We start from the raw sequence: 15,801 nt of genomic DNA on the forward strand, positions 1-15,801 counted from the left end.
TCAGTTGTGTGAATGAGTCATCTTTGTTCATACATGTTCATTAGAGCTTCAAGAAAAGATTTTCACCGTCAAATAAACACATCTGTTTGTTTCCAACTCGTGCAGCTATATGAGAGCTTCTTTTTTTCTTATTTAAATTATTCTAACAAAAAATTAAAATGCACAAAAAAACAAACAACAAAAAAAAAAAACATCAACAACTAAATTTAACACTTCATCATCATTTTATAACTTATGTTATTAACATTATGCTGTCGTGTTTTTTTTAATGAGCTGTTAAGTTTATATTGATTGTATTTACATTTTTAGATTTTTTATTAAATTTCCTTGGGACACAACAACTTGAAACTTAATTCGAATGAATAACAGAGCTTTGTGATAAACAAATAAATGACCCCTTTCAACCAGGCTGTCTATGAACAAAATGGTTTTACTCTTATTTTTACAGATTTTAAATAGACTGTGAAATAGGTCAATTATGCAGCAGTGAAGTCCTTAAATTGAGTTGATATGTTTTAAACCAGGAAGAGCAGAAACATTTGTTTCAGTTAAAAATTAAAGTAAAAAAATTAATTTAAAAAAAGTTGAGTTTCAGTAAAGTGCATTTAATTCACAAATTTGAGTGTAGAAAATCTGTAAATGTGGAAAACAACACTGTGATTCCTCTAATTGACATGTTTCAAACCTTTGTAGCATGAACACTGGATGTTTTGCAGTTCAAATTTAAAGCTCTATCAGAAGCTTTAGTTACTCTACTTATCTGAGTTTAGTAAAGACTAAACTCAGATAAGTAGAGATTATTGTAGCACAGTGAGATACATTGCCAAGCGACACATCTAAAGCTGGTGTTTTACTGAACCCTGTTGATTAATGTCTATTTTATCGCCACAGTTTCCCCTTTACTGAATCGGTGTGACCTGGGAGATGGAGAGGCGGAGCCCAGGAGAGAAGCAGGCAGACACTAACAGGGCTGCAGCCACTACTACCACCACCACAACTACTGCCACCACATCTGCTGCCGTCACCATGGCAACAGTCCCATCCAGCAGCACCACCTGCACCCTGGCGCCCTCCACCTCCCTCAGCATCATGCCACCAGACAGACAGGCAGTCCAGGTAATACACAGTAGCACCTCACAGACTTGAACGTGCATGGTCTGACTTGACTGTCAGGAAGCCCGGTCCATTGTTTGGAAGTTGCTCCAGGTAATGTGATCTGAGAGCTTTGCACACATTTGATTTGCAAGTAGTCCAGATAATACACGGGACCATTGCAATTATTGTTTGTTTGGTAATCTGTCCAGGCAATAGGCCATATCTTTTAAGCCGTCACTGCTTCACTTGATAAACATACAGACCAGGTAACTGACTAAACCAGGAATTCCTGAATGTAATTTTATTTTTATAGTAGGTTAAGCTGGATCCATTGTTTCATTTTACAAACAGGGAGTCTGTATTTTTGCATTTTTACATCTTTTCATGTATTAAGACCATCAAAATAAAAACATCTTTCAGGTAATTTCTTAATTATGTTGTGAGTACAGTGTTCACAACTTCAAATAATAAAGGAAATGAAATAGAAAATAACAATACAATGAATAAAATAATAAAGTACCAAAAATATCCATTTAAATTGTTCAGTGCACTAATGGCAAATAAAATATTAGAACATTATAACAGTAGTAGCTTACAGTGCTGCAAACTGGCCGATGATGTTTTGTGATATGATCCAATAGGTGATCCAACACACCATCCACAGACCTCAGAGCATGGCGGCTCAGTACCTGCATCAGATGTATGCCGCTCAGCAGCAGCACCTCATGCTGCAGACTGCAGCCCTGCAGCAGCACCAGCACACCCCCCATCTGCAGAGTCTGGCCACCATACAGCAGGTCAGATTGTGTTTGTCGTGTGTGTGTCATGAATTAAGAGTAATTTTAATGTGAATGGCATAGTGAAATGAAACATATAATGTGTTCCCATTGCTTGTCAGGCTTCAGTCTGTCAGAGGCAGTCTACTTCTTCATCCCCTGGTGGTTTGGTTCAACCTGCTGGTGTTTCCCAAAACTCTGTAAGTATCTGTGTCATAAACCTGAACCCACTCTGAGCACAAACATTAACCTCTGACAATTTCTTTCAGATTACTGTACCAGCATCTCCAGTGACGGCCCAGCTGATCGGCCGGAGCCAAGCATCCAACTCCAGTGCTGCTGCAACCACCATATCCCAGCAGGCCATGCTTCTGGGAAACAGACCGGTCAACTGTAACCAAGCTCAGATGTACCTTCGAACTCAGATGGTACAAACCTTTTCAAATATCTCAAACTCTTAGTCATACTCACAATTTTCCAGTGGCTCTTTATAACCGCATGACTCATTTGCCCTATTTCTATTTTTACTGAAAGAGTTTTCCTCTGTCAGCTTATTCTAACTCCTGCAGCCACTGTGGCTGCAGTTCAATCAGACCTCCCTGCTGTCACCTCCTGCTCCTCTTTGCCTACCTCCTCTCAGGTACAAACTTTTCCAGGCACTATAAGCTTATTTCAAGTAGTAGGCAGTGTAGAATTAGCATGTGTTTCGTATTTATTTTCAGGTGCAGAATCTGGCTCTGCGTGCTCACTTGCCTGGAGCTCTGGCCACAGCCCACAGTGTCATCCTAAAGCCATCTGCCCAGTCCCATGGTCTGTCTCCAGCCACCTCTTTGTCCAAGACGTCAATATGTGCTGTGAAGACCAACCAGCTGACCGACACCTCAGAAACAGGGCCGCGTGACGTTCCCCGGCTGGCCTCCGGACCTCAGATTATAACCCCAGGTGAGCTGATGTGTTCAGATTCTGAGGCTGAAAGGAAAGTTTGGTAGAGAGCCTGTGTTTCAGGTTTAAGTGATGAGTCACAGTTGAAAAAAACAACTTCTGCATGCTGTCTGTGCTTATGTTAAGGTTAGGTTCTTCATGTCCTTCTATCACTCTCCTTGCAGCCTTCTGTCCAGTGCAGACTCACGCTCTGGTCAAGCAGCAGCTGTCCTGCCCAGCTGGCCAGCAGGTGGCGCACCACCAATTCATCCTTCAGCAGCAGACTACAGGTGGAGCTCCCAGCCCCCGACAGCTTCAGCCCATCGCCCTAAGAGTAGCATCACAAGAAACCTACTCCAGCCCTCTCCCTCTCTCAGTTAAAAGACTGACCACTCCCAGTACCCCCTCTACTACTACTTCTTCTTCATCTTCTTTTTCTTCTTCTTCTTCTTCTTCTTCTTCTTCTTCTGTCACCAGCGTGTTTACATCATCATCTCAGACCTCAATCCCAGCTGCCACTGTGCAGCCTCAGCCTCCACCTCTAGTGGCTGCCCCACAGCATCGCACCTCATTCCCACAAGTCCAGAACCAACCACCACCACCTCCTCCACCTCTGGTTCTCCCCAGGCTGCCCCACAATCCCCCAGCCTCCCTCCAGAGGCTGTCCCTCCACTCAGTCCAGGCTTTGGCCGTCCAGTCAGGTCAGATGCTTCTGACAGAGCAGGAGCTGCCTGTAGCGGAGGCTCTGGTTCAGATGCCCTACCAGAACCTGCCTCCTCCTCAGACGGTGGCTGTGGATCTCAAAGTGCATTCAATCAGACGTAATGAAACGTCATCGGTGAGTCGACACATCCCGTTTGGGGATTTCTAGTTTGCATCATGTGCTGGTTTGACTGAGGTCTTCTTGTGGTTTTAATTTCAGTCAGGGCAAACATGCAAAGTGAATGTACTGAGCTCAGAGGAGAGAAAAGATGGACACTCTGCATGTCCACAGAAACACAGCAACAACAAGACTCCAATACCTCTCACTGTGCCCCCTAAACAGAATGGTGAAGGTAAAATACAGCACAAACCCTGTTTTGACGTAAAGTAGGAGTCTGAACCTGGACCAACATGTTATTTTCTGTTATTCTTCTTAAGCAGTGACACTTTCCAGTCACTCAGCGATCAGGTCACCGCAGGTGGAGGAGCCTTCCCAGCTCACCACTACCAGCAGCAGTAGTAGCAGCAACCCTCCTCCACTACCTCCTCCTGTCCTCCCTGCTGCAATAAGAGGCCCCAGTCAACCTCCATCTGCCCCATCCAGCCTACCAGGAAGCCCTGAGAGGATACGTACAACCCACGTCCTAACACATCTCATAGAGGGCTTCGTCATCCAAGAGGGTCTGGAGTCGTTCCCAGTAAGTTCCTCAGGGAACCAGTGTAACTTACTTGCATTTCTGGTGGCATTTTTTTAAAACTCTTAATGTTTGTCCATATCGGTGTGTGAGATTTTACTTTTTTAAATGTACCCTGTGATGAAGGTGGGCCCTTCCTCGGTGTTAACAGACCAGCAGACTTCACTTTCAGAGTCCCAGGAGATGCAGGCCAATGGGGATGCAGCTGCAGAGGACAGTCCTCTGGATGCTGACCAGTCAGATTCAGATTCAGACACGGAGATGGAAAACGATGGCCCTGCAGCAGATGGTTAGGACTGTGTGTGTGTGTGTGTGTGTGTGTGTGTGTGTGTGTGTGTGTGTGAGACTAACAGCTGTTCCTCTGAAGTTGCAGAGCTCGGGGACAGTGTGGCAGGTGTGCTGCAGTGTGAATACTGTGGGAACAGAGGTTACGCTCACACGTTTGTGAGATCCAAACGCTTCTGCTCCATGACATGTGTCCGAAGGTAATTAAACGGCTCACACATACAGATGTGATTAACATGTGTCTGAATCCCAGGTAGTGCACTAACAACAGTTCAGTTTAGCAGCACGAGTAGTATCATTACGATTTAATATAATAATAATGTTAGCTCAGCATTATTTTTAATGCAACGTTGCGATTTAGCTCTGTTGAGTACAGTAACTGCATCAAAAGACTGGTTCTAACTTCATGAAGAGCGAACACACAGAGAGCAACTCACTCTGTATCAATACAGATAAGAAATGTTGTATTCGTCTGACACGCAAGAGAAGTAAAGTAAATACAGTTTGTTTCTGTGGTGGCATATTATCTGACATCCGGAGTCATCTGAGCTGTAAGAAAACATGTATAAAGTGTATGTGCAGTGTGCACTACCCAGTGGTTAATGTCCATCTACCTGTCTGAACAAGTTGCATATGTAAATATGTCATGACCGACTCTCTGTGTTAAGGTTCAGTGTCAGCTGCACCAAGCGTATCAGCTTGCTGCGGTCGGGCCGCTGGGGTCACAGGCCGACGGGCAGGAGAGGACGACCCCGCAGCAGAGTGAACGGAGCCTCCAGAGACCATTTTCTAAGACAGGTCAGTTACTGTCATTGACCTACTGCAAATTACAGAAGTGCTGCAGGGATAAGTGATGCTGCAAGAACAGACACGTGGGACACAAAACTTGACTCTTTAAGACACGGGGATCCACCCTGTACCATTATAGAGAATTTTAAAAACATTAAATGCAGCTTACACATTTAAAAAGCTGAATTTTAACTGATGTAACTGAGCACATGGCTTAGTTTTACTCTTGTAGGTAGTTTAACTCTAACACCAACGTTTGTCTGATTGCCACAGGTTCGCAGGTCACGTGGCTCAGAGGAGACTCAACGGAGCTCACTCAGAGAGGAGGAAGAGGAGGAGCAGGAGGAAGATGAGCCTACAGTTCCCATGACAACCAGGCTTCGGAAACAAGCCGAGAGAGAGCGAGACAGGGAGAGAGAGCGGAGGACAACAGAGATGATCAGTGTTTCTGATGGAGAGGAAGACGCCGGCCGTCCATCCCAGTGGAACGTGGAACAAGTGTTTTCCTACATCAGCTCCCTGCCAGGTACCAAACACCTGTCACTGAGGTTTAAGGAGGTTACAAATTGTGTGTCAGGGTAGAAAGGAGCAGCTATACCTGTACTGTTGGATAGAATTGATATTTCTATTTAGACATGAAGAACAGAGCTGCAACCATTAATCAGTTTTCAAGCAAAACCCTGTTTCAGCTTCTCAAAATAAACTGAGAATCTTTAGTAAGTAATCTGAGCTGTGGAAAATAATAACAGGCATTTAGTAACCAATGAAAATAAATTCTACTGATAGAAAGTTGCATAAAGATCATATTACTGTAAGTAAGTAATTCTGCCAAGAAAACACTGAACCCCCAGGTTGTGGTGCCTCTAGTGGTAGCTCTGCCAATGTGCATGTCCTAACTGCAATTTTGTTGGCTCTATACTTTTACTCTGCACAACGATGTTAAAGTTGAAGTTGAGTTAGTGTCTAATGTCCATCGTCTCTTTTTCCCAGGTGGTCAGGATGTAGCCGAGGAGTTTCGCTCCCAGGAAATAGATGGACAGGCTCTGCTGCTTCTCACAGAGGATCACCTGGTCAGCACCATGAACCTTAAACTGGGGCCTGCGCTGAAGCTCTGTGCCCACATTAAATCTTTGAAAGACGCATAAAAAAACTGACATTTTTACTGTCCAAGAATGTGTTTGTGTTTATCTGGGATAAAGAAAACCAGAACAAGAGTATTTCGAACTCCTCCGCACAGACAGAAAAGAAGCAGTGCTCATCTTTAAGTTATCAAACCTGTCTTTGGACTTTTAAGGACTGAAATCCTGACTACAAAGATCTCTGTTTCATTTCCTGAGTCCACTTTGGCTCCAGTTATCCATTTGTTTCAAAATGGTTTTAAAAGTTATTTGTATCATTTGTAAACAAAGAGAACTTAACCTTTAAATTATTTCACAGGTTATTATCTACTGTCTTGGAATTTGGTACATTTATCATCAGCAAACAGTTGTAACGAATTATGAACGTTAACTATACAAGTTATGTATTGTTATTTGTTATTTCCATAATTAATATATAAATAAAACACTTTAAATAAGCTTCACATTTGTTATTCTGTTGGCACAGGCATGGATAGAATATTGAATGGATCAAACATGTCCAGGGACTCAAGTGGTGTCGCCTTTTTCCATCAGCAGAATATACCAGTAACAAGATGAGCAAAATAAGATACTAAAAAAAACAGACCTCAGACACAAAATAATCACAAAAAGACAAAATGCGCTCAAACAGACACAAAATAATCACAAAGAAACTAACAAAATTTTGCCAAACTGACACAAAATGGCCTCAAAGAGATAAAATGTCCTATATGAGACAAAACAATGTAAAACCAGCATAAAGACAGGAGCTGCGTAGTTGTGCAGGATCTAAATACTTCGTCCAAAGTGGCAGATGCAGAGAACTAAACCAATTCTGAAAGCTGGAAAAATCATTTCACTTCAGTTGATGAGATAAATGTAGCTTCTTCGATGTAAAAGTCAATTTTTAAATATCTTGTGTATGATGTGATGCCACCACTAGATGGCCTTCTTCATGCTAACAATATGTAACATGTCACTGTTAATTGCTGCTATAGTCTGTAGATAAACATCTTCAAATAAATAAGAAATAACAGTTCTAACTTCAGCACAGCATCTTCAAGGATGTAATTATGTACACAGGAACACACTAACCTCTGAAAGCTGTCACACTTTCCCCTTTTTTCATATTTTCTATAACTACTGTACAATCATCAAGCTACGAGACAGTTGAAGTTCAGACTTCAGTTCACCAGAGGTCCAATAACAACACATAAGTTAGTTAGAGGATAATTTTGTTTATTTGAAACAAGCCCAGACAGTTCATGTTTACAGTCTTTCTTACACCTAAGATTAAAATATACTTTGGAACAATGCTTTAATCATTTAAGTGCCAAGGAATACATTTGTTTACAGAAAAATACGACTGCATCATATTCTTTCCAAGCTCTACACTACATGGGGAATATGTCGTTTGCATGTGAAACGCACCGATGGAATGTTTCAGGTGTGCAGGGACGGTCTGAATGACAGCGGCCGACTAGAGTAGCAGTATCTAGGGAAAGTTTCCATGCACACTATTTGGTTTACAAGGCTACTGTGCAAAAGTTGTTGCGCATATAAGACACTGAGCGATATTAGTGTTTTCGAAACGTCAACAGGACGACAGATGTGTGCTGGCAGAGGCAATAGGGTCGATGGGCTTACAGGCACCGCAAAGATGAGTTTATACATTCTGAATCTGGGTTTATTTTACAGATTCATAAATACTTAACTTCCCAGAAAGTTCCATGTAGTTTGGTACTAATGTTTTGAAATGTCCTGGTTAGTTAACAGAGAGCAACATATTGCTCAGAAATTATGGACTCAGATGTCACAGATATTTTACTACCAAACTACACAAAGGTAGTCAACAACAGACCTGTCAAACAAACCATAACCCCAAATCTTCTATGCTGACAGATATATTTATTGCATCCTATACATACAGTGTCCCAACATAGGAGGGAAATTTTATGTCAGCTGAAATCATATTCAAAATGCATCTAACTGGAAGAAGACCCCTGAATTCTGTGCAAACCTGACATTACAAGCTGTTTATTATGAAGTCTTCTCATATAACTGGCCAGTAACCTGAGGCGCCAGGGAGCAGAGGTCTGTAACCTTTAAAGCAGTAGGAAACTCAAAAGTAATAACATTTATAAAATAATAACCAGGCTAAGAAAAATAACTGAATGTATCGATATGGTTTGAAAACTATTTTAACTACAATACATGACATCTGCGTTACAGTACATAAAATCTTTAAAATTATAAATTAACGTATGAAAACACTGGAATGAGCATCTTTACAGGGGAATGGGTTCAGTATATTGCCTCTTCTTCTTGCTGGTGGAACTTTTTTTTCCTGACGGGCAGCAGCAGCGTAGCTTATGATGACACCCGACTGGCTGAAGCTCTGCTGTGTAGTCACAAGCAGAGAAGACGGGCAGGAGGATGTGAATGCAAATGTCAGACTGGACGTCAGCCCAGATCAGGGCATGCTCCCAGAAACGAGGCCGTCCTTCTCTGCAGATATGGACTTGACCAGCTCCTCCACCCAGCGGACCTCAGAGGCCACCTGCTCAGCCAGGACGTCGTAGCGGTTTTCCAGGCGCCCAAACTTGCGCTTGAGGATGTTGGTAGATTGTGTAACGACTCTGGCTTCCTCCTGACACTTCTTGCGCTGAGCCTGAGTGCGCTGCAGCTCTTGGCGAATGTGGCTCAAGTCGCTGGAGATGCTCTGGTTCTCCTCCTTGTACCAACCCTCCTTCTCCTCGTAGATGGACAGCAACGCTGCCACGTCCTCGCGGCACGAGCGCTGATTGCGTTCCAGCTCCTTCAGGCCTTCCTCTGCCGCCGCGATCTCCTCGAGCACCTGGGAGAAGCGCTCAAAGTTGACGTAGGTGTTGTTGGGTGGCATGCTGGAGTGGGACTTGATAGTGTACTCCTTCAGACGAGTGGTCTTCAGGCGCCGGCGCTCAGGCTTGTTGTCTCGCTCCTCCTGTCGCACATTTCGCCTCTTAATCACCTGGAGAGGTTAAAAAAACGTGTAAAAGACCTGATATAAGAATGAGTGATGTATTTATTAAATCACATTTATTTAAAGAAGAGAGATTTCTTGAAATGTACACACTAACACTGGATATTTGCAATAAGCCAATACACTGGTCTATCTCAGTCTGGCTTAAGAGTGAGCTGGACTCAGAGATTGACATATGAGAAATATTCTTCTGGTTCTGGAAATGAAAAACTAAATATACAGAACAGAACATTCACCTTAATCCAAGGGTGCTCGAGACTGTCATCAATTGTCATTCTCTTCCTGCAAGAGAGAATGATTCCCTAGTGAGAAACCTTGTAGATCATATAATTACAGAGCAGGTATTTCTCTTTACTTTTGGCATCAAATCTGAAAAGGTTCATACTTTGGATCCTTGACCAGCAGGCGACGAATGAAGTCTTTGGCCAGCTCGCTGGTGTTACTGAAATACTCTTCGTCGAAATCGTAGTTGACAGCTGAGATGTTAGTCAGAGTCTCCTGCTTGGTTTCGCCCAGAAACGGTGAAGCACCACTTAACCTAACATCAACAGAAACTGAGCTTTAGAACACATATGGATGAGTGAAGAGGAGTGATTTGTCTTTCTAAAAATTATTACAGCCAGTCTTGATCTGACACATTACTCACAGGATGTATGTGATTACTCCGATGCTCCTGCAGAGAAGAGAAAAAACATGCATAAACGAAACAAGTCACACAAGTCAGTAAAGCAGAGGAAAAGAAAAAAACACGTTTACATCTTACCACATGTCTGCCTCCAGTCCAAGTGGCTCGTAGTTGACTATTTCTGGCGCTGTAAAGCACAGAGGAACGAACACTTTAACTCAAAGCAGATGTGGAGATCTGAAACATGCCGGCGTGGGCACAAACTAGCACAAAGACTGATTTGGGATTTTCTAAGTGGAACGTTTGAATTGTGTGAAGCAGATATTTAAGAGCAGAAACAAGATCTCACCGACAAATTCTGGTGTTCCAAAGATGTTCTTAAACTCATTTCCTGCTTTAATCTGATGAGCAATCCCAAAGTCAATCAGTTTAATCCTGGGGTTGGGCACGTTCTTGTCCAGCAGCATGATATTCTCAGGCTGTTAGATAAAACAGTGAGAGAAGAAGGAAATGCCTCCATTTACTACACAGAGTGCTTATTTACTACCCTTAATCTTAGATTATAGCTGCATTAACGGATGTTTTGGTTACTCAGGGGCAAACTTAAAACAGACAGAAACAATGTGTTGGCAAACACAATATTTATACATTAACCAGACACAGAGCAACATTAGCAGTGATGTGGAGTTGTGTTTACTATGAACTTAAGTCCAACATTTAATCTGCTTTGGGGTTTATGGACTCCTGAGAGAAACATTTTGCTGTTAGGCTGCTAAATACTGGTAAGAGCAGCTTTAAAATACCTAAGAAAACCTAAAAAGTAGTTTCACTAATCCTAAAGTATGCAGCTCATCTATAATTTAAATAATAAAGCAAAAGATTTGCCCGTTTGCTGTACACACTGAATACATTTACATCCACAGTCCTAGACAAGGTTCTGCCAAGGCTAAACTTCTCGCTGCTCTCCTATTATCTGTGACTACTGTGCCAGGGCCTCACAGACTGCTGACCTTCAGGTCGAAGTGAGCGATGCGTTTGGAGTGGAGATACTGAACGCCATCCAGGATCTGTTTGAGAAACTGTGTGGCCTCCTCTTCTGTCAGAGATTCCTTCTCAGCCAGGAAGTCAAATAGCTCTCCTCCAGACACCAGCTCCAAGATCAGGATGACGTCGGTTTTGTTCTCAAAGATATCGTGCAGGGTGATGATGTTACTGTGCTGGATCTCCCGAAGAATATTGACCTCACGCTCAATCTCTTCCCGACTCACTCCTCTCCGGCTGGATGACAGCCGTCGCTTCTTGATAAACTTGGCTGCATACTCGACACCAGTGCTCTTCTCCTTACACTTACGGACGATGGCAAACTGTCCGCTACAGCAGGGAGAAAACAAAGGCAAGTTAAAAAGAATAAATATGACATAGACCTGCTTAGCTTTGTTGAATTTTAGTCTGCTTTGTTTTTATTGGTAGATTGCATAAGGTTTAGCAAGACACGACGGGAAGTGATGACTATTTTTTGACATTTTTCATTATGAGTCAGTGCTACACAACTGTTTTGGCCTGTGACGCCTCATCAGAGATTGTGGCCCCAGTGTGGACACGCAGTTACACCAAACTGGGATTTTTCTCTCTCTGATTGCTTAATTTGGAGGATTTTAGGAGGATGAAGGAGGTGAAGTATTCTGTATTTAACAAAAATACACTTTCTTTCACAAATTCCTTCACTAAAATAGAAAAGCAGCTGATACTGCTCATTGCTCATAAAAATCAGCTTGTTTCAACATATTTCTAAAAATGAAACATTTGTCTTGTCCCAGACAAGAAAGAAAGATGGCAGATTCATGCATTAGAATAATTAAACATAATTATTTTTTGGTAAAAAAAACCCAAAAAACAAACAAAACAAAACAAAAACAAAACAAAAACAAAAACAAAAAAACAGTATTCTCACTGCACTGTTAGAGTCTGCCCTCTTATCTTGTCTTAAAAACAATAGACTTTAAGTGGGTGTCCCACCAGTGGACTAAATAATGGATTCATGAAAATAACTAACAGAACAATTTAGAATAATCAGCTTGTTAGTTTTCACAACTCTAATGTGACAGGGTCTAAAACTAACATGTAATGTTAGAAATGAAAGATTCAAAGTAAAAGATGTGGAACACAGAACAAATCTCTACTGTTAATAAAGATTGCGCAAACATATATGGTTTAGCATCACAATGGCCGGATGGCACATACTAAAATAACATTTAACAACAGATGTTAATAACATTACTGACAAGAGCCCATACACACAAACACCCACACACACACACAGCCCTCTACTTTAGACAACTCCACCACAGCAGAGGTGGAAAGGCACATTGAGAAACAGTGATGTCATGCTTTTGCTGCATTACTGCAGAAGAAAAAAAAAACAAAAGAAAAACTCAAAGGTACAAAGTTGAGTTCAACCTATAAGAATGTGATGACGCATTAACTAACTATTAGACACCAAACTCACATTTGTTTTTATTTATGGAAAACTACAAACATGTACAATTACAAAATTTATCTATGTATCTATTTGATACCTTTATTATTTGTGGTATGCACATAAAATCAAATACGCAGTTTTAAATAGGTTCAGTCTGATGACAAATCAACCTCTAATGATCTCCAAACAGCCACTGGGACATGTGTTAGGCTCAAGGACAAAGTACAAAGTGTTTGCACAGAGAGGTATCAGACAGATATTTTCACTATTTGTTTTGTGATAAAAGACAACACATCTGCACAGCCTACCTGCCCAGCTCCTCTCCCATCTCATAGTACAACTCGACATCCTCTTGCCTGAAGCCAGCCATGGTGCTCTGACGGGAATGATGATGGGAGCGAAGCCTTGAGATTCACTGCAGTGAAAAAGAAAAAGAAATCCTCTCAGTAAGACTGGACGGGACTGGAGCAGATGTGCGACACTGACAACACAATGACCCAAACTGTGCTGTGATAGTAGTAAAAGCTCTAGCTATGAGCCAGAATTGCCTTCCTTAACTACATGGCAATTCTCCTCTCATGAACTGGGCTTCTTTCCTCCTTATTTGGCCCGAGTAAACACAGCTTTAGTTTTTCAGACACTTTCTGGCTGATGTCAGACCTCTGCATACCAGTCCTACTTACATCATCTCCTCCCTAGACCAGCTCAGCTATCTGACTCAATTAAAGGCACTGGGACTGAGATATAGCAGCGCGTATTTATCATTTTACTCAGTCACACATTATTTAATGAGCCTGATCTAAAGAAAAACACATTTAAAATGAAACAAGCTGCTCGTCACCATCGATGATACTGAGCAGGGAGGCTCAGTGTAACGTTATCGTATTGTCTCGAACAGACAGCAGAGGCGTTTTCGGTGGAATAAAATGAATGCAAAACAACATAAATACCATTAAGATAGATGGAAATCCGTACCACTATTATAACATGTTATCTTCCAAAATAGCAAATGATTAGAAACTAATCTAAAGATAAAAATGAAGACAATCGCGAAGACGGAAGACAGCTAGCTTAGCTTGTTAGCAAGCTAACGTTAACGTCTAGAAACACCGGCTCTCTCTTTACAGCAAACGTTAGTTCATTGAGGAAAATATACGATTAATATTGTGGAGTAATATGTATATTTAACCAAATTAAACGTGAAAGTAACATATACTTACAGTGTAGATGTCTACGAGTGCTGCATTCCTCCCTAAAGTGACTAGTTGTGTGAATTTCCAAACTGAACAATGTCAAGTTAGCAACAGGGACACAAGAAACTTCCGGTAGCGTATTTCAAAACAAAAGCCTACAACGCTCATCAGTTGTTTCACAGTAGTTTTATTTAAGATTTGAACTGTCGAAGGAAAACATTAGAAAGAATTATAACAACATGTCCGCTGACATTATCTATTTAAGTTTATATTTCATAGAGTTTTTTTTTCAGAATTGTCTTTATTATATAGTGTCAGATTTTCAGTGTAAACATGACTTGCCTGTCTGCTGTGAAATGTATTTATTCAGATATTTATTTCCTTGTGGGTTGAATTCAGCCCTCACTGTGGCCAAAAAATTGTTTTAGGAACTTCTTTGCCTCCATGCACATGTGTAAACTGAAACGGACCACTGCTGTTTAACATCAATTTCCTGACACAAAACAACTAAACAAAACACTGAACATTTAAAAAAAAAAACACAATGACAAATTGTCTATAAAGAGATGTAAAGTGTCCCCAACAAGTGGCTGTATGCACAGAATAACTACAAACCATGTGGATATGTTCTCTGTGTTAATATTGTGTCTCTGATTACATATACTGCTTTGTGCCACTGCAAATGTTGACGTGATGTAATTTTGTGTTGCAGAAGAAGAACGCTTTGTCACCTTATGCTGATTTAGCATTTTATGACATTATTTAGTGTATTGGTTAATTTTTTTGTGTTTATTTGTTACATATGTACTCAGGCCCCTGATCAATAGACTGTAACAGCCAGTCTTGCAGCTCTCACTTGTAGCAGTGCTTTTATTCTGAAGGCACACAGGTTGAAGTTCCGGTGATTTGTGTCTTCTGCTGCAGGTAAATATCCGGCAGAAGGACGAACATATGGGATGAGTTCACGGAGAGCAGAGGAAGCTGCTGCAGCACGCCACTAAATAACAAGACCGAGCATGCAACAGCAAAGATTAAAGAAAGGCTGAGGTCATTCAGACATATCACAGTCACGCACAGTCACATTAAAACACCTGGAAGCTGCAGTGAATGGGCTCATGACTTTAACCATGATGTGTGCTAATTAATATAAATACTAATTAAATGATGATTTACTATACCTCACACTATCCAGAAATCATAAGGCCGTGTCCAGCCTATAATCCTACAGGATAATAACATCACATTATTTATTACAGTCTCAAGCAAATACTATAAAACAAGTGATTTCAATGCTTCTGATTTTTTTATTTGTTTTCATTTTTTATTTAACCATTAAATACATTCACACTGTAAACTGTGGCTCAAAACCTTCTTGCAGACTATTAAAGTCAGTGCATGGTGAAACTGATATTGCACATTTAACAAGAAACCCATTTGAGATCTGCAGCTGTAACATGAAGCCTTTTCTCTGTGCACAGTGTTGAGCATCCATAAAGAAGTTTACAAAACTAGTTCCCTGACCGGGAATCGAACCCGGGCCGCGGCGGTGAGAGCGCCGAATCCTAACCACTAGACCACCAGGGACTGTGAGGAGGGCAGGTCCAGTCCTGGACCAGCTGAGACCACATGATCTGTATCACGGGTCTGAAAAGTGACAGGCCTCATCCACCATAGACTGATGGATGGACTGCAACATGTAGTTATACTGGAGTCTGTCCAACAGGGTATAATTACTGCGAAAATGGAGGGTTGGACAAGAAAAATAGAGCTGTGGTCTTCTTATTCACGGCTGACTGGACTGAACCTGCTGCAAATAACCAACCATATAGTAAATTACTGCAGACAGTACAAATACAGCCACTCCTTCAGAGCATGTGATACAAAACACAGGTCTCTTTTGGTGTCTATGTATGTATGGATTAATATTAGTATGCTGCATTTCACTGTTGTGGTATTAAGTTTGTATATATTTTAATTATAGTATATCAGGTTAGGCTCTGATTTCTGTACTGGTCTTATTACTTTAACAAAATACTTATTTTGTGTAAAAAGATGCATAAAATTGAAGGACCTAAGTAAATTGTTAAGTACAATATATAAG

At 41.3% G+C, this 15,801-nt stretch overlaps 2 protein-coding genes and 1 non-coding gene across 3 annotated transcripts; 1 reads left to right on the forward strand and 2 right to left on the reverse strand.

Annotated features, from left to right (window-relative positions):
* The first annotated feature begins 924 nt into the window (after positions 1-924).
* phc3 (polyhomeotic homolog 3 (Drosophila)) lies at positions 925-6,523 on the forward strand. Its single transcript, XM_026375175.1, has 14 exons — positions 925-1,116; positions 1,737-1,892; positions 1,994-2,071; positions 2,141-2,299; positions 2,422-2,511; positions 2,600-2,813; positions 2,978-3,630; positions 3,715-3,847; positions 3,933-4,192; positions 4,316-4,478; positions 4,557-4,674; positions 5,143-5,272; positions 5,537-5,789; positions 6,254-6,523. Exons 1-14 carry the CDS (start codon positions 925-927, stop codon positions 6,406-6,408), a joined length of 2,754 nt encoding a protein of 917 aa, XP_026230960.1. The 3' UTR covers positions 6,409-6,523.
* Positions 6,524-7,599: 1,076 nt separating this feature from the next.
* Positions 7,600-13,823, reverse strand: dapk3 (death-associated protein kinase 3). Its single transcript, XM_026375324.2, has 9 exons — positions 13,728-13,823; positions 12,816-12,922; positions 11,039-11,399; positions 10,378-10,507; positions 10,167-10,215; positions 10,050-10,076; positions 9,789-9,941; positions 9,640-9,685; positions 7,600-9,391 (listed from the first exon to the last, which is right to left on the reverse strand). The coding sequence occupies exons 2-9, from the start codon at positions 12,875-12,877 to the stop codon at positions 8,855-8,857; spliced, it is 1,365 nt and encodes a 454-aa protein (XP_026231109.1). The 5' UTR covers positions 12,878-12,922; positions 13,728-13,823; the 3' UTR covers positions 7,600-8,854.
* Positions 13,824-15,212: 1,389 nt separating this feature from the next.
* trnae-cuc lies at positions 15,213-15,284 on the reverse strand. The gene has a single exon. It is a non-coding gene; the product is annotated as a tRNA-Glu (tRNA).
* Positions 15,285-15,801: the final 517 nt, after the last annotated feature.

This window comes from Anabas testudineus, chromosome 17 (genome assembly GCF_900324465.2).
Source record: "Anabas testudineus chromosome 17, fAnaTes1.2, whole genome shotgun sequence".
Lineage (NCBI taxonomy): Eukaryota > Metazoa > Chordata > Actinopteri > Anabantiformes > Anabantidae > Anabas > Anabas testudineus.

Coding starts and splice junctions, on each gene's coding strand:
- dapk3 (XM_026375324.2), bottom strand. CDS start 12,877: ATGGCTGGCTTCAGGCAAGAGGATGTCGAGTTGTACTATGAGATGGGA. Junction 11,400..12,815: donor ATGGGAGAGGAGCTGGGCAG/GTAGGCTGTGCA, acceptor TCCCTGCTGTAG/CGGACAGTTTGCCATCGTCC. Junction 9,686..9,788: donor CTGCTGGTCAAGGATCCAAA/GTATGAACCTTT, acceptor TCTCTCTTGCAG/GAAGAGAATGACAATTGATG.
- phc3 (XM_026375175.1), top strand. CDS start 925: ATGGAGAGGCGGAGCCCAGGAGAGAAGCAGGCAGACACTAACAGGGCT. Junction 2,814..2,977: donor ACCTCAGATTATAACCCCAG/GTGAGCTGATGT, acceptor CTCTCCTTGCAG/CCTTCTGTCCAGTGCAGACT. Junction 4,193..4,315: donor AGGGTCTGGAGTCGTTCCCA/GTAAGTTCCTCA, acceptor CCTGTGATGAAG/GTGGGCCCTTCCTCGGTGTT.